This window comes from Apteryx rowi, unplaced genomic scaffold (assembly GCF_003343035.1).
Source record: "Apteryx rowi isolate R43461 unplaced genomic scaffold, aptRow1 scaffold_220, whole genome shotgun sequence".
NCBI classification, from domain to species: domain Eukaryota; kingdom Metazoa; phylum Chordata; class Aves; order Apterygiformes; family Apterygidae; genus Apteryx; species Apteryx rowi.
The window spans coordinates 65,486-89,320 of record NW_020448531.1 but is presented as its reverse complement, the minus strand read 5'-3'; the positions used below and the strand labels follow the sequence as shown (position 1 = coordinate 89,320).

The window sequence follows — 23,835 nt, the reverse complement described above, 5'->3', positions numbered from 1 at the left end:
CGTCCCAAACTGTGACAGGATCTGTCACCTTCTTACTCATAACCCCGTAGCAGGGTCTCAGAAGGGTACCTGTAATGTTCGGCTATCCCGGTGCTTTAGTTTCTTGACTCAAGATGGCTTTGCAGGCGTGAGGGACAGTGAAGGAAGCTGATATCCCCAGGGATCTTTCTGCTCGGTCGTAGCAGAGTAGGGGCAGTGATGGTGCCGAGTCGGGGTAACAGCGGTAGCCAGTCAGCACGTGCCTGGCTGAACTGAATTTCCCGTTATCGGCTTGCCCAAAGTGGGTAACTCGTTGGTCAGCGATGTGTGTGGATGTGTGTGTGTGGAACAGCAGACGCGCTGCCTTCGGGTTTGCTGTGATGGCCAGAAAGGGACTGTGCAACCTGGGGCTTGTTCCGACTCCTCTGCCAGAGCAGCTGGGCCAGGGGACCCTGCGCAGGGGGTTTGGGTGCTGATCGCTTTCTGCGCAACGGGGACTGGCCCCAGGGCTGCGTGTCTTGTGGGCAGGACGGTACGTGAGGGAGCGAGCTGAAGAGGAGAGTTTGAAGACTTGAAGTGCTGGAAGTTGACGGCGTTTAGAGAGGAGTGTCAGACGCTGGGACGCAAATAGCAGGTTTGGAAAAGCTGATTTGGGGGAAGGCAGTGAGACGCTGATCAAAGTGACTCCCTGTGGATCTCTCTCAGTGGGACGTCTGCAAGGTCCACCCTTCTCCCTGGGGCACTGGGACCAGAGCTCGGCTTGCTGGCAGCTTTGCGTAGGGAAGGAGAACAGCCTTCTTCCYGTCAACGGGGACTTTGTTGGACCTTGATGGTGTGGAGATGAGGGAGAGACTGAGAGCGCTCTGGGGGAGGAGGAGGGGGTCCTGCCCTCCAGCACGCACGCAGCACCCTCAAAGGGTTAACAGGCCCCAGGAGGCTGGAGGGGCTGTTCACACCCTCTGCCCAATCCTGGGAATCCCTCTGTGCTAATTGAGCACTAACCAGATCAAAGGCTCCAATCAGGCAATCAACACCCCCCRGCCCCTGTCTTCAGTCCCCTCCAGAGCTGGTCCCCAGCGCAGCTCTGCTCTTTGTCTGCCGGGAAGGGAAGCTGAGCAATGTGGCCTCGCTCCGTCCGGGCCAGCTTTAGTGCTGGCCTTGCCTGGGCTCTTCTTAGTGTGATTCTGGGGATGGATTTAAGTTTGCAGGAAAGTTTACTGTTAAAATCCCTGGGTCTGAGCACCAAACCCAGCCCGAAAACCCCTGTTCCTGTGCCGTCTGTGCTCTGGCGGATCTTCCAGAACAGAAAGACATCTCCTTCTACAAACAAAGGCCTGGAGGATGCTTGTAGGGTGGAGGAATTCAATGTCCCTGGAAACATCATCCGTGTCTTCGCTGACCAAGGTACAGAAATGCCACGATTTAGGTCCTGCTTTTGGAAGCCCCTCTGCTCTCTGGGCTGGGAGCTCCAGTCCTTCCTTTCCTGTCTGCGGGGTGCAGGTAGGAGAGAGGCTGGGGTGCCCAGGAGAAATCACTGCTGCGTTCACTCCAGGCCCTCAGGATGCTCTAGGTGCTCATTTCCAATTTAGAAATGAGTCAGTAGGCGAGGAGGCGCATGGGGGTGCAGAGCTGTGCCRGGCACCTGGCCAGCTGGGAGTCGCCTAACGCGGTTCAGAGATGCTGGTTTAATGCTAGGTGAGCGGCTTGGTTTGTCGGGCTCGCAGCGGCGGAGCTGTGACTCCTTGCCGGGGCGGTGGTAACGCGGCTGCTCCTTCCGGGTGCAGCGAGGAGAGCTGGGATCTCCCGGGCACCCAGCTTTGTCTGGGGACAGGGGCTGCTCAGCTGTGCCCCCGCATCCTTGTTGTCCTCATGCCTCTCGCTGGCCATGCGGCGCATCTGGCTCTTTCAGCCTGTGGCTTCTCTAAGCAGTTCCCGGTTATGTGGGAACTGTTTGGTCAGTGTCCTCTGCATCCTGAGACACTGCTGAGCTCACCTCGCTTGTGATTCAAGGTTTCCAATGGAAATCTAGGTCTGGCTTAAAAGGGCTGCTTACCTGTTGCTTCAGTTTGCTGCTCTTTGCCCTTCTTCCTCCCCACCCCAAACTGCAGGCACCCGCAACGGCCACCCTGTCCTGGGGGGGGAAGATATTTACAACTGGGGAAAAATAACGCGCCAAGGTGTGAAGTAGTTTCGGGAGGAGTATTACTGCCCTGTCTGCGAGGCCGTGAGTGCAGCAGCGAGAGGCAAAGTATTGCTTTGGCATCTCGGTGATGCAGGTTAGAGCCTGGACTAGCAGGCTTCTCTGTGCCTCCAGGCTTCTCCAAAGGCCATGCCATTAGGTCGATAGTCCACGCTGCAGCATTGTCATCTTGGTCCAACGGCTGCGGGCGCATTTGGATGCCCGGCTCTGTTCAGTCCCATCTTCCTCTTGCTGTGCAGCCAAGAGCTTAAGCTGGAGCCCTGGGAAGTTGATCCCGCTCAGCGTAATGGGGTTCAAACACCACCACCTCTATTTCTCCTTCTTTGTCAGGCCACTTCGTTCATAACGGGCAGCCCCAGACGTTGCTGTGCCTGCAGAAGCGTCTGTACTTTAACCTCTCCGTGCTGGAGGAGGGCGAGCACTTGACGATGGCGCAGCTAGAGATCAAATTCAGCCACAACTCCTACCACACCTCCAGCCGGGGCCAGGTCTTTGAGCTGAGGCTGTACCAAACCTCCCAGATGTCCCTGCGGGGGATGCCCTCCCGTGAGCACAGCCGAAAGCTGCTGGTGGAGCAGTCCTTCGCCCAGCTGCACAAGTCTCTTCTCTTCAACCTGAGCGGGGTGGCAAAGGACTGGCGCACTTACAGCAAGAATCTGGGCTTGATATTGGAGATCTCAGTGGGCGGCAGAGATGGTGCATCAGCCCTGGCGACCAGGGGGCTGCAGAGCCTCTGTGCCAGCATCGACTCCTTCCTGGATACCTCTCTCCTGGTGGTGACCCTCAGTCAGCAGCAGTGCAAGGCCTCCAGGAGGAGGAGAAGCGCTTACTACACCCCTGTCACGCCAAGCAGCCTCTGCAAGCCCAGGCGCCTCTACATCAGCTTCAGCGACGTGGGCTGGGAGAACTGGATCATCGCCCCCCAGGGCTACATGGCTAATTACTGCCTGGGAGAGTGTCCCTTCCCGCTGACGGCTGAGCTGAACAGCACCAACCACGCCATCCTCCAAACCATGGTGCACTCGCTGGACCCCGAGGGCACCCCCCAGCCCTGCTGCGTCCCCGTCAGGCTCTCCCCCATCTCCATCCTCTACTACGATAACAACGACAACGTGGTGCTGAGGCACTACGAGGACATGGTGGTGGATGAGTGTGGCTGCAGATAGCGGAAGGGCCTGGGGGGGGGGGGTTGTATGTGTGCGCTGGGGCCTGTACGAAACACTGTTGAAGGAGTGATGGAATAAATCCAAATGTGTTGAATCCCCTCTGTGCTGGTGTTTAGGGACTTTGCTGCTGGTGCATGGAGGGGCCGGAGCTCCCCCCCCGGCCTGTCCTTCTCCATGTGCAGCCAGGGAGGAGATCTGGCCCTAAGGCATCGTTACCAGGTTTGGACTTGTGCTTTGATAGGACCTGGGCGCTTGGTTCCCCCAAGGAGCCGATGGCTGTGGCCAGCTTGGGCGCGCAGGGATTATGATCAAGTCTGACGCTGGCCGCCTGCTCGTCCGTTCTGCGCAGGCGACGGTGGCACCGGTTTGTGAATCCCCCTCGTGCCCAGGCCAGAGGTGAGCGGCGAGGCGGCGGGTGCCCTGCTGCGCTGCCTGCGCTGCTCGGGGAGCAAGGCACCCTCTGCTGAAGGGAAGCGGCTTGGCTTGCTTTGGTGCTCGGCTTTTTGGCTAAATGCTGCTGCTTTCCCAGGGCAAAAAAGAAATTGCATTTTTTTTTTTTGGTGAAGTGATGCTGGTGATTCTTCCTTGCTGCCCAGGTGCCCGTGCGGAAAGGGCAGCGCTGCTGCCGCGGGAGAGCGGGGAGGAAGCACCACGGCAGCTCGGCCCCCGCTGCGAGAAGAGGTATGTTGTCGCCGCAGGAGCTGCTTCGCTGCGGCTCCGCAGTGACTGAATCCCTTCTGCTAGCGCAGGCAGCCGGTACATGCGCGTCTTTTACTCTGGCAACGCCAGCTTGAGCTATTTTTAGTGTGCGGGTGCTGATTTGGGGGGGGGGGGGGCACAGCAGTATACACAGTTCAGAGGCGCAGCGCGGCCGTTTTAGCATCAGCCGTATCGCTTCCGTCCAGCCTGACGTTACCTGTGGAGGTTTGGGCTGAAAAGCAGCCCCTGCCCGCAGGGCTGTGGGGGCTCGGTGCGCGCCTGAAGCAGAGGCAGGGCTGTGTAGCAGAGGGCCGTGTGTATTGAGTCAGTGGCATCTATTTCCCTCCTGGACTGCTGTGAGCTGCAGTAATTAACTTACCTCATTAGCGCCGCGCTGAGCCCGGGTCCGTGGTCCAACCGCCGGCAGCTGGGGACTCGCCTGCAGTGCAGCRCTGGGCTGTCGGGCTGCCTGACCTCGCTGCTACCTGCACATCCAGCAGCTGTAGCTCCACACAGCAGTGTTATGGCCGTGAATTCAGGCACCACGTTAATGTGGTTGTGCAGCTTTGGGGGGCAGGGGTTGGTTTTTAGGTATTTTTTTCTGTTGATCTTGTTTTTGAGGGGTTTTTTTCAGACCTGAGGTCAAACCTGCAGTTGTTGGCTGTGTTCCCTAGTCCATTGCAGTAGTGTGGACACGCGCTTAAGCAAGTCTGTTTAATGCTGTTAGCAAGAGAGCAGCTCAGTATCGTTTGAGATGTAATAATGAGCTTTGTATCATCTCTTTTGAGCAACTGTGATCACTGACGAGGAGTTGCCTCTTTTCTTCCACCTTTAAGTATGTATGTGAGCTGTGAAGTCATTTATGGCAGCTAGATTTACAGCCTGGGCAAAGCTACTAAGCCATTGCCATTGCTCCTGTCCTGTGCTGCAGCTTTTTTTTTTTGGGGGGGGGGGGTGAGGAAAGAGGGCAGGAGGAGAAACAAGAAATCTGAATTAGACTTGAAGTTTTTTGTTTTGTTTTGTTCTTTAATGYAAGTCTGAAAAAGTAGTGTGAATTTTCTTTTTTGTAGCTATGTTGTAATGTCTTAACTGTTTGGTTAACAAGCTTAGGCCTTTTCCCTATGGGGACGCACTAAAGGTTTAACCACTCCTTAGTTTGCAGAGGCAGCATCTTCCTGCCCCTCCACAACAGTGTTTTTTGCTAACATGCCTGAACTGTGTAGCAGGTGACCAAGAATGGAGTAGCTTGATTCATTACGTAAGTCTTGAAGCCTATTAATGTTTTCAGGTCTAAACGTGTTTCTTGACTCTGGCGTGGACAAGCAGGGAGCTSCGGGGAAGCTTAGCCCTGTGTTATTCTAACAAACAGATGAACAAGAGCTATGTTGGAATTGATTTCAAACACTTAATGTTGTAAGGACTTGGAGGAGGACTTCACTGCAGGAGGTAATAGGAGCCATTTCTTTTGAATTTAAGATGGACAGCATTAAAAACCCTTAGGTATTTTTGAACCTATGCTGTGGCAGGCTGTGGGAGTGAGGGGCTCAGCTCATTAGGGTGCAGGGGGTAAGGAAGACTCCTTACCTGGTTCTCCAACAAGACAGAGGGCAACTGTCCCATACGCTGCCCTGTCCAAGCAGCATGTGACCAAGCAGGTTATAGCACACAAGGAAACAGAGCAGGTGATAACAGCAACTAGAAATTGAGACATTTTCTGACCAGCTGTAATGACCTTGTGTCAAATCAAAACTACGCGCAGCTTAACTTCTACTGCCAACACTGACTGCTGCCTGAGCACACTGGATAGTGCCAAAACCAGACCTAAACTCCTAAGCTGTATTTTCAGCAAAAGCTGAGCCATTCTTGAAGGACTGTTCAGGTCAAACAGGGTGGTCTCAGGTTCAGCGACCTGAGCCAGTCAACCACTACTTAACAGGAATAAATGCAATTTTTAGTTTTCCACAGAGCATGAGAAGCAAGAGGTAGGAAATCTTCCAAGCAGGACTGGTCACCTTTAGCAAAGCAAAGCACTTCATAATCCTGCAGCTCCCCCCCAGCAGTGCACAGGCCCAGCATATTCCCCTTCGAGCTAATTCAAGGCATGCATCTAACTGGTCAAGAGGCAGAGGAGGGAACATGGGTAGGGCATTTAACACACTTTTCACAGTTCATTTGCTTATCCATGTATGCTATGCACACACCACACTTTTGTACTAGTATGTGTTTAAAAAAAGTAATAAACTTGAAGTTTATACAATCAGACTAAGTTTTAATGAATGTTTCATGGTTTCATCATTGAAAGTTAGGGGCCACCTTGAATGCAAGAGCTGTTTATTAATATTTTATTGATGACAAACAGGTTTAAAACAAACTGAGACAAAATCAAAAAAGAGTAACACCGTGCTAGCACTGATGTCTGGATTTATAAAACTCAGAGTAACTGCTACAAAGGAAAAAAAAACAGCACGAAGCAGAGGCAAGCATTCCAATCAGTGAAATAAAGGGGGTGGGGGGAGAGGAGGGGTTACATTACTCAATGGATTGCATTGCACAAGRGGGTTACAGCTTAAACCTATCTCAAAACTATGCAACTACGCAGCCTAACCAGAAGGAAAAAAAATTAAAAAGCCCTTCGGCAATGTTAATAAATAAAACAGTCCATCTTACAAGGAAGGAAGGTGGCCTGTGTCTCCATTCTTTCACATTTTAGAAGTCTAAACTCTGGAGGCTTTTTATGAAACAAGAATGGTTTTTATTTCTGGAAAGTGTAGTTTATTTTGCAGTTCTTGAACTATGTTCACTGCAGGACTGAAAAAAATTTGAACACCTGTTCCATTTTATGTGCACACTACTCACAGTTTGTGGGTATGCTACACCGGATCTGTACTGGGGGAGAGACACTCTTGAAAAACTACAGCAAATACAGGTTATGAAAGCGGGTCAACAATCTACAGAAAGGACAGTAATGAAAGGGTTTTCCCCCCCAGTTACAAAAAGTGGGGTTTACATCATTTTAAGTACATTCATATGAGAGGTATTTTGAGTTCCCCCCAAAAAAAGACTAGAAACACTTGGAGCCCTTTGAGTATAAAGCTAACTTAATTCAAACTTTAAAAACACCTAGGTTAGTAATTCACACTCTACTGATCTTAGCCAATTAGGAGGTAGAGGTTAGTCTAATTTAGGGGTCTGATAAAAATGGGTCTGTAGGAATTTAAATTCTCTGCGCTGTTTCTAAAAAGGTTTAGACACAAATAAAATGCTCCCAGTGTTCCCATATGACTTATTTAAGACATGGGTACAACTTAGAAATTGGATGGCTTCTTTTATGTGCTGTTTTCAGTTTTGACTTCCAGCTATTTCTCAAGCCAGCATTGATGGCACAGCCGTGTCCACTACCTGAAAAATAGGCTCCGGGTTCGTTTTTAAACACCTGAATCTTTCAGCTATCTGCATTAATCACTGAAGAAGCCACACAAAAGCCTAACCCATTATCTCTAATTATACCCATCTATCAGAGGCCACCTTCCAACAACTGCCTGCTTTTTCCATTTTTCCAACCTGCTTCGGTAACATTGTAGAGTCTTTACTTCAAAACCAATATAATCCCCAGTTTCCACTACTTCTTCCCCAGATCTGTGGGAGTGAATAAAGCAGGCCTGTTAGCATCTTTTCCTCCAGGGCCGAAGGGCACAGGAACCCATCCCCTTTTAAGCGCACAGTTCATCTTACAGAAAGGCTTGTTTTTCACAGAGTAGAGTCCAGACAGTAGCCAATTAAAGCATACAGAAAACACTTTGAAACCCTCCTCCTGCTCGAGCGCGCAGGCTCCTTTCACTCTAACTGCTATCCAATGTAGGAAGAAGAGGCTGATTGCTGCAACTTTAAATCACACTGAAAGTTCTCAAGGTTGGTGCTCTAATTTAGTTTTGTTTTAAACTTTTTTTAAGCTTCTCAGAACAAGGATCTCCCAGGTCCACCACTAAGAATTCAGAGACAAACTTCTAAAAATTCAGTGCTCCTTTGAAAGAATCTCTTTAAAACCACCTTGTCACAAAGACCCGTTCAGAATGTGGGCGACACGATGACACTAGGATTTCAGAGCCAGTGTTGGACAACAAAACCTGCATCTCAGAGTTGAGCATCAGCTATGATCCGCTGGATTTCTGCTTGGCTTGCTGTCACTTAGTCAGGAACTCTCTCTCTCAGATACTCTGTTTCTAAAATGTAAACAGTTACTGCTAAAATATAGTACCCCTTTAAAACGAGAACAACTCTGAGATGAGGGTTTTCCTCTCCCCGTCTGCTCTGAAAAGTAATGCCCTGCTCGCAAAGAGAAGTATGGAATGAAGTGAAACCTGCTTAAGGCCCTTCTCTCGAGCTTGTTTGACTGGGGGAGCAGGGACTCAGCTGACCACTCATTTCAGGGTGAGTTGCCTTCCCAGTGAGGCGCCAGCCAGTCCTTCGGTGCTCTCTCTCCTCTCCGGTCAGTCTCCTTGTCTCAGTGAGCTAGCAGTGGGCTCTCTCGCGCGCGCTCCTTTCTCTCTCTCCTCTCCGTTGGTTGGTTTCTTTCTCCTGTTGCTCTCACACAGTGGTGCTTCAGTTTTAGCAGTGGAAAACAGGTATCCATTTTATTTTATTTTTTTTATTACCCAGAATAAAATGCTGATGAACTAAGCTCCACACAAGCTTAGCTCTTCTTCCTCAACCTGAAAGCAAGAAAGCAAAACAACATTTGCATTATGGGTGCCACTGTTGTGACAAATACTGTTTTTATGAACTTAAATGAGGGAACAAGCAGCAGAGGACTGAACCTCAAGTGCCTTACACTCTAATACTGTGACAGTCCCGTCACTCCGCCATGTTGATATGCACGTTCACCCTGGTAAGTAGAGTCCTGTGACAGCGCCACATCGATCTGAGATTTAAACTCATCACCAAGGTAACTGTCCTGCAAATGAGAGCATTTGTTAAGCCTCCAACTAGTAATCAAGCTCAAGTGCTCCCTTACAGAGCAGAAAGTAGTACTACATAGCAGCCAAAGTCACAGATAAAATCTGAGAGAAGCTTTTAAATCTACCTTTTTGCTGCAGAATTTCTACAATATTAAACTTTTTGCAATAACTGGCTGCTGAAGAAACAAGCAGTTAAACACAACAGTTCAAAAACGCAGGCTGTAGATCAAGTTCTGCTTACCTGTGATAATTCTGGTTGGGAGAGCCCAGGCTGACTCATCTGTGATGGCTGACTCATGGAGATATACCCTTGAGTCAGTGGACCCTGGGAGAAAGGCTGGGACACCACGTCTTGGCTTGCTTGACTATTTGGAAGGTTTGACTGACTAGTTCCAGGAATCGCAAAACGGTTTTTCTGACGCCCACCACGACCAGTCTTTCCTTTTGGTGCCCCACGTCCTGGAAAAGCGTTTATCCCAACCATCAGTGAGAACTTTTACACACACACAGAAGTGCAGGAATTAACTGCTTCTACAAAGACTTGACTGGTGGCTAGCAAGAGGCAATACTTTGTACGTATTCAGAGTAGCAAGTGCAGAGAAATCACAAGGCAGAAGTGCCAAGGCAGACGGGGCAAAGGAACACTCTCACTGGAGGCTGCAGTGCTCCTGTATTGGCATTCAACACAGCTAGGACTTGTTACTCAAGCACATCATCATCTAACCTCATCAACACAGCTGCAAGAGCAGCAAAAGCAATTCTCCCACTTGAGACCTAAAATGAGGCTTCTGCCCTGTTCTGCCCTTGCCCCTCGTACCTGCAGCTGGTCCATTAGCCTGGCCGAAGTATCCCGGTGGTGGCATCGGTGGCATCACGAGGTTGAAAGGGATAGGAATGTTCATAGCAGTGACATGGCTGGGGCCGGCACTAATCATCCCGATCTGGTCATGGGTTTGGAAGTACATGTTGGACGGGCGCCCTAGGAGGGGAGGGGGGAGAAAGAAAAAAAAAAAGAAGAAAAAAACCCCCACACAATGATTTCAGGCATCCAGAAAATTTGAAAATCAACTCATACTCCTCCTCCTAACAGTAACGGAAGGACTTGTGAGCAGGGAAAAATCAGAAACTGGAAACTGAAAGGACAAGCCTATTGCTGCCAAGAACCTCTGATATTTCTAGTTCACTATCTATCCTGCACGTCAAAATTTCAGAGACACCTGTTTATCACACATTTGCCTTGTATATACCTTTAATTCAAGACTATTAAATGCTTAACATGCACACACAAGTCCCTCATCTTGTACTTGCTTTGCAGACATTATAGAAGCCTTTGCAGTCTAATTTAATCAGAGAGAAAAATCCCTCAATTCTTAAATTCTGCATTTTTCTGTAGTGACTCTTAAAAACATTTAAAAATTTGAAGTCTGCAAGATACCATCCCCCAAGGACTATTGAAAAGTCTATAAAGATGTTGATTTTGATAGCTGCTTCTACCTTGACTGCTCCGGTCATAGACAGATCCTGGAATAATAGCCTCACGCGCATCATACATGGCAGTAGTCATAAAACGGGCACCCTGGAAGCATTACAGGAAGTTAGACAAAGCCTTTGCATAGAAAACTAATATTTGCACTGCAACTCGAATATAAGTTTTTTGGTTAAGAATACAGTCAAGCTCTGCAGATAATGTCTACTTTACAAGTGCTGAGGAAAACAAATTTGTTCTAATACATGGAAAATATCCCACTATATCATTGACAACTAGGAAAAAAACAATCTTATGAGTTTACAGACAACCTATCTCAAACTGTGAAATATTTGATGAATTTTCAGTCTATTTTGAGGTTCTGATGATGGCTTTCCCTTGCTCTATTTCTATAGTTGTCCTTTGGTGATGGCTGACAAGCTGTTTTATGGCTACTTATTCCCCTCTGCCAAATGTTAAAGGACTAAATACAATTTTCAACTTAGAAGTACAATAATGCTATTAATTACTCATATCTAATGAGCTTGCTATTTCCACACAAAACAATGATTTGATGTTTTATTCACCTCAGATTACCTCCCACAAACTTTTTTACTTACTGCAAAATAAGTACAGAAAAGGCTTTCCTAGAAGTGCTCAACTTAAAAACAGCCGAGGAAGCAACTTACTTGGTCACAGTCCAATAGCTAAGCAACAAAAATGGAAAGATACGGGTGTGTGAGGGTATGTGGCAGAGTGCGTACTCCATCCTTTTATAACAGATATCTAACCCCAAATTGCTTCATACCACAAACATCTGAGAGACAGGAAACATCAACTTACTGGATTGATGGTATTGACAAGTTTCCGGGGCTTGCTGAATTGCATAAGACTTTCCCGGAGGTTATTCAGTGGTCCCTCCACCAGAACCTTCTGCTCCTTGTAATAATTCAGCAGGTGATTCCAAAGTGGTTGTTTAGACAGTGCTTTTGGGTTCCCAACAATAATTACTCCATACCTGTAGAACAGCAAATAACCAGAGAAACTAAAGTCAACTCTGACTAAAAATAAGTAGTGTTACATATCAATGTCAGAACAGCCTGAGTCAACAAGTTATTTTGCAGTAAGTCAAGGCACCCTAAGAAGCCCATGAGGTCAGCGTGGGAGACCCTGATGCAATGGTTATGTTCACAAGAAAAAGTTTTTGCAGTGTGACAAAATGCTCGAGATGAGGAGATTGCTGCAGTCAGTATCTCAGTACTCACACGCTTTCTTCTGACATGCTTGGCAAGCCTACGGTGTACTCAACCAACCACATTATAGTGGTTTAAAAGCTTAATTCTTAAAGACAAAAGCTTGCGGGAACCAAGGAAGTCAAAACTATGTTGGATTTCACACTGCCCTTCTCAGTAATTAAATCTGTTTAAAAGAAGCAGCGGTAAAGACGGCTGCAGTGGTAAAGATGGGAGAGATAGAGAAGCAGATGAACAGAAGAGTTCACCYGCCCGCAAACATGGGAGGGACATGCCTGCTTCTACAGACTGCTGACGCCAAACGGTAACACTGATTAAGCTTAGATTGCTCTTGTAAATTGAGGGACACGTGGAAACTGTTCAAGGGCCCCTTAAGCAGGAGGAAAAAAAAAAGCAAGCATATCATGCACAAAAAACAGATCTTCCATTAGCCAGACTGCATTAATATTTTAACAGATCAGATTAGGTCTCCAAAACACATACAAAATACTCTTAATTTTACTTTACCTTGCTCTTGTAAGAGCCACATTAAGACGCCTGGGGTCATTCAGAAATCCTATTCCTTGGTGTTCGTTGGCCCTTACACAAGAAAGGATAATAAAGTCCTTCTCTCGTCCCTGGAAGGCATCCACACTCGCAATTTCCACTTCCTGAAATGAAGGAAAAACACATACATCACGGAAGCACAGTGCAAAAACAGTTGCGTTACCACCAGGTATTACAAAACACTTTGGCTGCACAGTAACAGAACCCATCATTTAACAAAAATGTTATTTTTGTCATGTTGAATGATTTGATAATTCCACTGGTCACTAAATAGTTTCCCTAAGGGAGAACAGACAGTCTCAGTTTAGGACAAATTACTTTTATATTCACTGCTTTATGGCTCTCATACTTCCCCCAAACTGACATTTGTACCAGGGAAAGCATCCTTTTTCTAGGTACATTGCCAAAATGACTGACTATTCCAAAACCTTGTAGTAAGACAGCTCCAAATGAGCACTGTTGCTCCCAGCTGAGAAACCTGAATCAGAAGGACAGATCATTCCTGGCAGAAGCAAGAGTTATTTCCACCAAGTCTTCGTTCAGTGAAAACACCAGGTTTTTAATATTGCAAAAGAGACTATATTAAACATACAACTGTCTTGTTTGTAGCAACAAATTTTAGCGTTTGATAGAGGAGGCCAACTGATGGGAGGACATACTCCTAAGCAAATAAATTGTATTAGCAACAAAATTTATGGAGCTTGGTTTCTTGCATGTCTCCTAACTGGACACTTTTATCAAAGACACAAGCTCTGACTGAAGCTTTTCCGCAGCTGAAGCATTGGTGACCTCTCTCCTTTCTGTGCCTAACAGGGAGGGTCACTGCAGGGGGTCTCCTTTCAGTGGAGGCCTTAACAGGGTTTTCTCCTTTATCTTGCCAACTGCTCTCCTGAAACTTATTGGCATTTGACACCTCCGAAACCCTTTCCCTTAGTCAATTTTACCTGAAATAACTAAAGCACACAAAAGTTAGCAGAGAAGCATAAACACACTGATGTCTAAGCCGCCAGACTAAAATGAACACATTGGGAAGTTTCACAATATCTGAATTTTCTAGCTTCTTTGCATCCAAGCGTTCCCTTAAGTCTGTACAGTTGCTCCGTACCTGGTAAAGTTTCGTATGCAAGGAACCACTGAATTGCATGTACTGCACCAGATAGGATCGTTGACCCTCATAAGGAGTGATAATGCCAATCTGATCTGGTTTGGCACCAGCTTTCAATAACTTTGTAGTTATCTTCTCCACATTGGCTGCTTCCGTCCTACGAGAAGAGATTTGTTTATCTAAGGAGAATTAAGGCATTAGATCTAACATACCTCTGGCAAGTTACCGGGTCTAAAAAATGTGAACACATATGCTGTGCTACCCATTTATCAGAAAGCCTCTTCAAGAAAAAGTATAATTTTATGATGCATTGCTTGGCCACTCCAATTAATTCAGCTCAGGCTTTGTAGAAACATTCATCACTATCACCTTGTGGCTTAGGTTGCACATGCATATTCTCAGCCAAAGAAATACAGGCAAAAGCTAGCACTTCAAAAGGTCTTGGAATGACACAGATTTCTTATATGTACACCCATTTTCTCAGAGCTATACAACCAAACTTCCTGGAATAGCAAAGTTCACGGTGGCCATCTTTCTAAGATGGAACCTCTCAGTATAGTTGACCGTACATGTGCGCTTTGAGTGAGACCATTAAAAATATCCCAGCCTGCTGTGCAAACAGATCCTTCAATTGCTTTATCTTAAAGTTTTAAATATAGAATGTTTTTAAGCCAATCTCCCTGTCAGCCAACTATTGTGCCATTTGTTTGTGCACAATCTGGCTTGCTGCATTCAGTCTTGCACATGCTGTTCATGAAACAGACTGAGATTAAAAATACCACAGCAGCTATTTTTCACAAGCTGGTCTGGTTTCTTTTCAGGCACAGGAACAAGTGCATGCAACCCAAAAGGAGTAAAATCTTTTAAACATACTCTTTGAAAAAGGTTTTGGAATGTGAGGAAAAAAGGATGGAAGAGAAGAAATTGAAATTCACATCTCTCCCTTTCTTCTCTCCCACTTTTTCACCCCAAAACTCTAAAATATAGAGTATTGGAATTGGGGCTTTGAAACAGGAGTCAATCAGCATTTCCTGTTGCAACTAAAGTCGGTTTACTAGTTGGCCCAAATTCATCCCACTTACACGAGGCACTTAATTGCCCTCTGTTCCTTATGCAATCAGGAAAGGAAAACACGCACCTCCAGAGAACAATTCAAACCAACTTAAGATCTGAACTGCTCCCACTGGGGATGCCTTTTTCTCTTCATTTACTGTAAAAGCAGCCTAGGGCAAATCATCTCCTAAAGGCAGTTTGGTTAGCTGGCATCCGTCCTATCTAACAGTGCTATCGTTGACAGCAGCTTTTATTAAAAAAAAAAAAAAAGCACACAAGCAACTTCAATCGTAGCTGTTAGTAGGAAACAGCATTTTATTAGTTTAGAAAGCATACTGCAGAATATAAGAATAAACAGCACTGAAGAACTGTATCCCCTCATACAACACCTTTAAGGTCTGTGGGCTGGCTGGTTTTAAGTACAAGTACCCCCTTCATGGAAATGGAAATTAACCTTTGTCTAAAACACAAGCCTTCAGTTAGGTGTTAGGCCTTTGCTGACACGGCAAGGTATCACAAATTACAGTGAATAAAAAATACTATGGATTTAGTTGCAGAGATTCTGTAGAGTAGGGAAATACTTAGATATTTGGTTTGCAGCAGGAATGGTATATTCCACTCACTCCCCCTCAACTTCCTTAATCGTGACTTTCTCTCCTAGGGATGTTCCAGAATCATTAACAGATTTATATATCAATCTCCCTTATATTTGAGATACAGTCTTATTTAGAAATACTTCATCCCAGTGTATCTCAGTGCTGAATTTTGTTTACCTGTTTAAGTAAGAGGTGCCTGAACTGGCAATTTCTTCCTGTCCTTGTGTAACATAGAAAAACATTGGCTTATCTGGCTGTGGCCATTGGAAATCAAATCCTTTTTTCACACGGTCCGCTGAGGAACAAAAAAACAGTAAGTAAAAAAAAAAATTAGCACTGCTTTACTAGAAGGAATACTTCCCCCTCTCACATCAAAGTACCTTAAAGACTCAAAAAAACCAAACAACCATAAGAGCAGTGGCAATTCTCTTTAAGGGAATGCATTAAAAAACTAGATTAAATATTCTTCCTATAATCCTTAACAAATAGCAGAGAAGGCAATTTGTAGGTTTACCTGCAGTAACACCATTCTGGAGTGAACCCTCATAGAAGATATTGGATGGAAAAGCACTAAGTGCAGGATGCATGCGATACTGCACTTGAAGGCGAATCGGACGGATCCCCAGCACCACAAGCCTCTCAAAGAGGGACTGAGACAGGCCAGCCTTCGCAGCTTTCTTACACATCACAACAGGACCAAGCTGACAGTGATCACCTACAAGAATTAGCTGTGGAAAAGGAAAATTCACCATTGATGACAATGTAAATACCTAAGTTTGTATGTTCTGAAATCTGCCCAATAACTGGAAGTGATAGCAATATCCTAATATAAAATATTTGTAATTAATTGGTTTGTCTTGTAATAAGCTTCAGATCTAACCTAAGGCTTATAAATCTTTTAAGTGAACTAACTGTCCAGTTGTATTACTAATCATTTTAGAATAAAATTTTATTCAGTCTCCAGTTTGTTCCAGCAGGGCCAACATGTTCTAGGTGAAAATTATGCCAAGGAAACAGAAAACTAATGAGACTAATAAAAAACGAAGTCATTTAGATCTGTGTTATAAGAAGGTCTTCCACAAAGAAAAGGATTTTGTATTCCTACATGCCTATACTATGAAAATCACTGTTTAATGCTACTTCACCTATTTATAAACTTAATTTTCTTTAATGAAATCCAATGGCTCCTACCTGTTTTGCTCCCAGGACAACTGGCACCATACATTCTGGCTCAGTAGCCTGTGTGCTTTCATCAATCAGAATGGAGCGGAACTGCATTTTTGCAAGTCTTGGATCGCCAGCTCCCACACATGTGCAACAGATCACATCTGCATTCTGAGACAGAAACACAACTGAAATCAATCAAGCAGAATATCAACAGATAATACTTCTATATGGAAAAGTATTTAATACTATTTCAGAAGTCCCCTCAAGTTAAACTGTACTCTGAACTTCATCAGCAAATTACAACTAAGCCTCAGGTGAAAAGAGGCAACTGTTTAAGGTACTAGAACCAACAGACTTTACCATAAGTAATTCACGCTCTGCTGTTCGCTTCAGTGCACGGTAACGTTTCTCATCAGCAGACGACAGTTCTCCAGTTTCATCTTTAAGCTGCTGCAGTTTCTGAAGCTCTGGCATGCTGCAAAACAAAGAAATTTGCTTCACAGCCCCATTAACAACTTCTTCATATTACAATACCAAACTTCAGATTTTTATCTGACTTTTTTATTGGGCCACTTCTTTAGGAGCAGTACATGCCAGATCACAGGGGAAACCTTTTTATATTGCCACAGAAACTAAGAACTCATCTGTAAAGCTGAAAGTGACACATAGATATAGAAGCAAAAAAATTATCACATCAAGCAAATGCTCTTTGCTGCTGTTATACAGTTAATTACTGCCTCCATCACATGATCCAAGCTTTTTTTCTTCCCCCTCCCTCTCCACCTCCAATTTCATACCTATCCATGTTTCTGATCTGGTTGTGCAATGCCAAGAAGGATACAGGAGAGTCAATTGCCTCACGACTTTTAGCACACAGGCGAACCACTTTCAGTCCAGTTTGATGAATCTTCTCAGTCAACTGATCTACAGCTATGTTACTCGGAGCACAGACTAACACAGGCCTTAAAGATTAAAAAAAGTGACAAGGTAAGTCTCAATGAGTTATAAATAGCCTTTTCTCTGAAAGACTTGCAACAAGATCAGATTTGTGTTAGCACACACGTCCCCAAAAATAAGTTACTGAAGAATGTTTTCTGAAATAAGCACAAGTCTTTCTATTCATTTTAATGTTCAAACATAAGTTGATTCTCTGACCATTAATAAAGTAACTTTAATATATTAAAAAAAATAGAGAGGAATTCTTACCCATTGCCCTGTCTAGCCAGATGATAGACAATTGTGGCCGATGTCACTGTTTTTCCTGTACCAGGGGGACCCTGAATAAGACTCAGAGGACGCTGCAAKACAGTCTTCACAGCATAAACCTGATTAAAAAAAAAGTTTGTTATTTCATGTGTAGGTAGTTACAAAGTTGCTCAAACTCTATTCATAAATCCTTTATCATATTCTTTGCCTGTAGTAAAAATGGGATGGGATTACCTGAGAATGGTTGAGATCAGGAAGTCCTTGTGCTGTAAAGCGCTTTGGCAACTGGCATTTAATAATTACATCTTCTACCTCATGGCCTAACAGCTTGTGATAGATGTACCCAGACACTGAAGTCTCATCCACAGCAAATGTTTTTAAAGCACTTTGCATTCTGAAAGGAGGGAAGGACAGAAAAATCAGTACGAGTTAAAACATAACAATCCAAAAGTGTCCAACACAAAGGTTAACCAGACATCATGCACATTAAGCTTAAAAATAAATAATAATAAAAAACCCCACAGCATCTTTTAAATCAGCACCTTGGGGAAGGAGGACGTTTTTGTGACTCGGAGCATCTACTAGCAGAACTGACAGACTAGAATTAGAGTCCAAGAACACAAACCTTGTTCCCCCCCATATCCATGCTATGAAATGTTATAAGCAGAAAATCTGTAGAGTAACCAGCCTTTGATAGAATTTACGATAGTAATTTTAGACGCAAGATTTGAAAAAAAAGTTGCAAATAACATTTTTCAGAATAAAAGAATTCTTATCTTCCAAAATGCAGTACAGACATGTCTGAAGCCTACTGACCCCACAGCTGATTCACTTACCTTGAAATTTCAGTTAGTTAAAATGATTCAAAGTTTAGTAGGGTAACTAAGAAAAGATAGCACTTCATGACTGAGTAATGTTTAGCAAGCTGCTGAACTGTAAAATATTTTCTCTTCTTATATTTGAAATGTAACCAAGTATCAGGTAAGTTTTTCCCCTTCAGTTTACATGTTACCTTGATATATTTGGAATAAGCCTTAAATGTGCCTTCAAAATGAAAAATATTGGTAGTTTAGTAGTATTGAGATCAGTTCAAGTTCTAATAAAAATTAGGTCCGTTGCTCTATGAAGCAGAGGTCATGTGCTTGTATACCTGATACCTGCAGACTGCAGCTCCATAGGCAAAGCTCTGCAATCCTGCTCTTTCTGATTGTGAGCATTATGAAACACGATACATCCTGTCCAACAATTCTTGTTCAAAAATCCCCACTGAAGTTAATGAAAAAATATGCATCAACTGTACCAATTATCTGCCAAGTTCTGAACTGCTTTCCCAGTACCTGTCAAATGAAGTAGACTTCCATACAAAATCCACTTGGAAGTTATGAGTAACTTCCACAGGTGCTCCAACGCTGCTTCTTAGCTCGATGGCTATCTCATCACCATAATCTGTAGAACCTCGTTAAGTAGTAATCTATAGCAAACATTTGAATTTTATTTTTCGCTATTTCATTTTATTTAGCAGCTCCCTGTTTGACAAAAATTTAAATGGTTTCAAAATTACTTTTGTACATTTTTACTGGTTTCTTTAAGAGACTGCAACCTTCCATTAAGTGTTTAAGGCCCCCACTGTCAAGAGTACAGAAATGCTTTGCAACTTTTAATAATCTTCACAGTGAAGATTTAAATTTCTGTTCACCCATTTTACAGATAGGGAACTCCTAAGAAGGGGACTTTCCAGTCACATGTATTTTGCTTACAGTACTGGAAGTAGTAATAAGCAGAGCTAAGAGAAATCTGTTTCTTCTGAAGTACTGTTGCTATCCCACCTGAAATTCAAACTGATAAAACTACTTAATTCACAAAGTCACTACCTGTGATCTATATATAACTTCCTTCTTAAAAGCTTAAGTAAAGGATACTATCAGGAACTTTGATAACATGACCAATTCCCTTCCATAAAGGGGCCAGGTCTCCTTTATACCTCAAGCAGATCTCATCTCCTTGCATAAGACGCATGTCTACAAAGGAAGAAAAAAAGCTCTCAGAAAATCCAACCAATGAACMACCATGCCCCAACACAAAAACCCTACAGAACTATTTCATATCCCAGGCCAGATCACCACAGTTCTTTAAACACTGAGGTTATTCTCCAAACACAAAAACAGACTAAAACATACAGCTAAGCCGTCATTACCTGAATCAGTCTTCGGCAAAGTGAAATAAGCAATTCTTTTCTTGTTCAAGCCCAAGTCCCATCTGACTGTGATGTTATCTTGGGTCTAATGGTAAAGAAAAGGCATCTATTATGTTCTTAAAGAACTGTTTACTATCACAATTCTCCTCACGGTCCTTCCCCCCCTCCCCCAAAAACAGTGGAAAACTACAAAACTTCCATGCCAATGTCACACAACAGCTAAATATCTGTATTTATTCTTAAGGACTGAGTCCACATCATCTGCAGAAGATAATTCCTTTTGACTAATACAAAGTTATGCAGTTAATGAGCACCAAATTCCTACCCACCCCCTGTTTTGTTCTCTTTATTTTAAGCATTCGTCAAGTACTTATATGCCCCCATAAAATACAAGTTTCACTGGAAACTTATTTGCTAAATCCAAAAGCAACAGAAACATAACTGGGGCTTATGACAATAACAACCTAATAACAGGTGGCCAAGTAACAGCTCTAAAACAGAACATGATTCTGGAGAAGAGAAATGAACACCCAAGAGTTCCTAAGCATTTCAAAAATGTTCTTTAAAACCTCAGTTTGAGGATTTTCCTATCATCTCCCCACTATCAAACATCACCATTACTACTGTAATGTAGTAGTACTGCAATAAAGACGTTTATTTCACTTAAGCCTTGCTTCTATTCTGTTAAACATCACGAGGTATTTCATATCAGAGACCTGGTCAGAAATTTCCTCAAACAGGCATATTTCAAGAATACTACCTGAGACTCCTTGAGTTTCTTGTCATAGTCTGCCTCAAGCTTGACTAGAGGACCAAATATATTTTGGTATTGATAAGCATCTTCATATCTAAGTAGGACGTGCTGTGGTTCTTCATCAACACCAGGCTTTTCTAAATCCTCAAGGGTTGCAGATGGATTTTCCTAGAATTTAAAGCATAAGTGCTTTGTTTCAAAGTTATAAGAATAGAAGTGACAAACTCTCGCTGTGCAACAGGAGCAATAAATCCCATGATTTATCCCGTGGATAAATCCCCAGGGCAAAAGAAGTTATGTATTCCATTAGAGACACTTTTTTTTTTTGAAGAAAAACGTAAAACTGTTGTTTCTCATTTCAGATTTACGATCAAGTTTGGTTTTTTTTTTTTCTGACTTTTCTTTAAGCCAGACATTGACAGTTTGCAGGTTCACATATCACTGCCACAAAGAGTTATACAAGGCATAATTCTAACCTGTTACAACAATACTAAGACATTATGTCATGCGCACGCATATCCAGTTGGGTTGTTCTGCATTAAAAGGTGTACAGAAAAAGTTCTTAAAAAGCAGTAACTGAAAACCAAGTGTGGACTTGGAGTTCCTTACTCACCCAGTCATCATTTCAAGTAGAACAGACTGAAGGACTGTTAATACAGGGAAGGAAAATTGTTTCTGCAAACTGCCTGACAGTGCAGCTTCAAAAGAGCTGAAAAACCTAGGGATGCAGCTTTCCTACTTAAATAAGCAATTCCCTGAATTCTCCGCTAAATTCCCAGTTGCTAAAAGAAACCTGTCCCTCCTTCACAAAACCCACAAAATTAGCACTTGGTTAAACATTATTGATATTTAAAGAGAAGCCCATACCTTCCAAAGTTCTTCCAGTTTGTTAATCTGTTGAGCTGTAATCTGACGTGCTCTCAGCTGTTCCTGTTCAGATGGAATCTTTACCAGCCATGAAAGGAAACAGCGGTCTTGGATAAGAGGCTGCCACTGTGAACTGTCCCAGTTAATATCCTTTAAACTGCTCTGACTGGCACATGGTTGCCTGCACAACCAAGATATTGAAAAAAATTATTAAATTAGACAAGTGTAAGAACAAGCTTACTGTGTGAAGTATGCAAGATCATGTTCACCATGCTTTTCAACACTGCAAACACCTCGGTTAAAAAAAAAAAGAAAAGAAAACAGAAAACCTCCACACTAACCTGCTGTGCCAATTCAATTATTAGTTCCTCTATTTGCTATTTCAACACAGGGGAGGCTGGGTATCATGAGTAATATTTCATAGGTATTTCTAGAACTGAAAGTTTCAGCACCTAAGGTATTAAATATCACACTCACCTTTAAAAGTGGCTACGGTCCATTAAGACTATGCACACACACAATATATCAGAATACACTCAGGACTACTTCCCATCTGTTGTTTAAACAAATAGGAGAACTCATTCTGTAGAAACACACCTTCTACTGTCAAATACATGGTAAATGACAGCACTGAATAAAAATACAAACAATTATGAAATCATGACTTCTGCTACATCCTGTCAGAGACCAGTTACCAATTACTCTAATCTTCAAATAATTCTGAGCTAACAAGAGAAACTTACTATTCTGTAACAGCATCTGACACTACTCCGGTAGGGATCTAGAGTCTTTTCCTAAACTGATTTGGTTCTCTTCCAAATCCAAAAACCACAGCAGTTTAACCCTGCGGGGGCAGGGGGTGGGGTGGGGAATACCTTTATTCCATCAAGAACAGTTTCATTTGTAAGAAATTCTTTTTATACTACTAAGACATTTGTACAGCATAACAGAACATTTCTTTATTGCATTATCTACTTGTGTAGAACTCATGAAGTCTGTACTGTCACCCAAAGAGAGAATGGTAGCAAGTTAGAATATATTTAGGTACAAAATGAAAGCAAGAGTTGTCCGTTAGAAATAAAATTATGCAATGGACTTGATACAAATGTGCCAATAAAGGCATTCTCTCACCTGCACAGCAAAACCACCACAGAGTCTGCCTTCGCTGGAATAAAGCCCAGGAGAAACACATTACGACATCCACAGTTATAACACTCCAAGACAGTCTCTCCCAGAGGCCCATCTTTGTGGAGAGTCACCTCTTTGCACTTCGCTCTCACAAGATGATTAACAATGTGGCTGAAACCAGAGAGAATATACATTTATATGAAGTTAATATTCAAGTCAGATTTAGCCCCAATTTAAGACAACATAGCAGTTAACATTAAAGATAAAAGCAGAACCTATTTGCATGGCTGCAGACATTGGTAAGATCTTGCTGTTTTCATCTAGGCAAGGATGACTGCTAGCACAGTCTCTACATTTTCTCAAAGCATGAACGCTGTAGGGTGACTGGGAAAGTTATATTACCGATAACTGAAAGAAGCCCCACAAAGCACATGTCAAGAATATCAGTTATGCTGCTTTGCAAGCGCACAGAAGCAGAAAGCTCACCCCAAAACGTAATTCAAGCTTTACTGAGATCAAGGCATATGTTGGTAATAGTGGAAAAGCAAAAGAGAAGGAGGTTGGAGATTCACATTTAGGTCACTAGACTTCAGTTATCACCAAAAGAAAGGTAAGTCGCACCAAGTATGCCACTTCAAAATGAACATACTCTAGAGCAAGATTCTGTCATTGTCATTTCCATCATTGATCATTTACCTGCCAGATGTATTTCCACGACCATTACAGAACCATTTTTTGCTGGTGTTGCAGTAAACCACACAGGCTGGGTCATGGATACCACAGTAGCTAGGATTGAGAAAGAAAAAAGCAGGAAGTGACTGGGTGACTGCTTACAGGAAAATTCAAATGCAAAATTTAAAGTAACCAGTAGTGCACAAAAATAAGGGGAAATTAAAAATTAGGGGACCTGAGTGTTGGTGAAAGCATCAGTTAGATGCATCCACTCAACCTACGAGTTAAACTTCTGTTTTGAGTTATAAATACTTTAATACCTCCCACCATCACCATCCTGAGCTTGGCTTTGCCTTGTACTCCTCTAGAGAGGTCAAAGATCTATTGGAAGTGGAAGCTATAAGCGTATGCAACAGCTCACCAGAGGGCACTATTTTCCTCCAGTATGTAGATGTCTCCAAGGAAGTTATTCTCAAATTCCAGAAATCCTCTCAGCTTATACTTTTCATTCACACAAACTCACTATTAAAATTACAGTTCAGAAACTTGAGCTTTTGCCCTCTGGAAATATTAAGCTGGGGGTAAATACTGGGTCCTACCTGCAAGCATGCACAGGAAGGTCCTTTGTGTAATAGGTATCTTCCTCATCTTCTTCAAAATTCAGCTCTGCCAGAAGCTGACTGGTTTTAGCTACATTATCATCCACAGCTCCATTCTGCAGAATGCCATCAGGTCCATTAACCTGAAACACAAAGTCAGTGTTTAAGTTACAAAATCAAAATATACTCCAAATCATAAAGCTGAGGTCGGTAATCCCCACCCCTCAAAAC

General features: G+C 43.6%; 2 protein-coding genes across 2 annotated transcripts; one reads left to right on the top strand and one right to left on the bottom strand.

The window, feature by feature from the left end:
* The first annotated feature begins 1,071 nt into the window (after positions 1-1,071).
* GDF1 (growth differentiation factor 1) lies at positions 1,072-6,672 on the top strand. The gene is made up of 3 exons (XM_026064717.1): positions 1,072-1,383; positions 2,510-4,026; positions 4,679-6,672. The coding sequence occupies exons 1-2, from the start codon at positions 1,098-1,100 to the stop codon at positions 3,343-3,345; spliced, it is 1,122 nt and encodes a 373-aa protein (XP_025920502.1). The 5' UTR covers positions 1,072-1,097; the 3' UTR covers positions 3,346-4,026; positions 4,679-6,672.
* UPF1 (UPF1, RNA helicase and ATPase) lies at positions 6,373-23,771 on the bottom strand (the record flags this gene model as incomplete). The annotated part of the gene is made up of 23 exons (XM_026064883.1): positions 6,373-8,753; positions 8,873-8,995; positions 9,241-9,458; positions 9,817-9,978; positions 10,494-10,575; positions 11,308-11,482; positions 12,225-12,367; positions 13,369-13,525; positions 15,195-15,312; positions 15,532-15,745; positions 16,209-16,352; positions 16,545-16,659; positions 16,982-17,146; positions 17,391-17,509; positions 17,625-17,784; positions 18,728-18,836; positions 19,310-19,408; positions 19,585-19,669; positions 20,345-20,506; positions 21,206-21,386; positions 22,337-22,504; positions 23,030-23,119; positions 23,605-23,771. Coding segments are annotated over 22 exons (3,153 nt in total), but the record flags the coding sequence as incomplete, so codon positions are not given.
* Between the last annotated feature and the right edge of the window lie 64 nt (positions 23,772-23,835).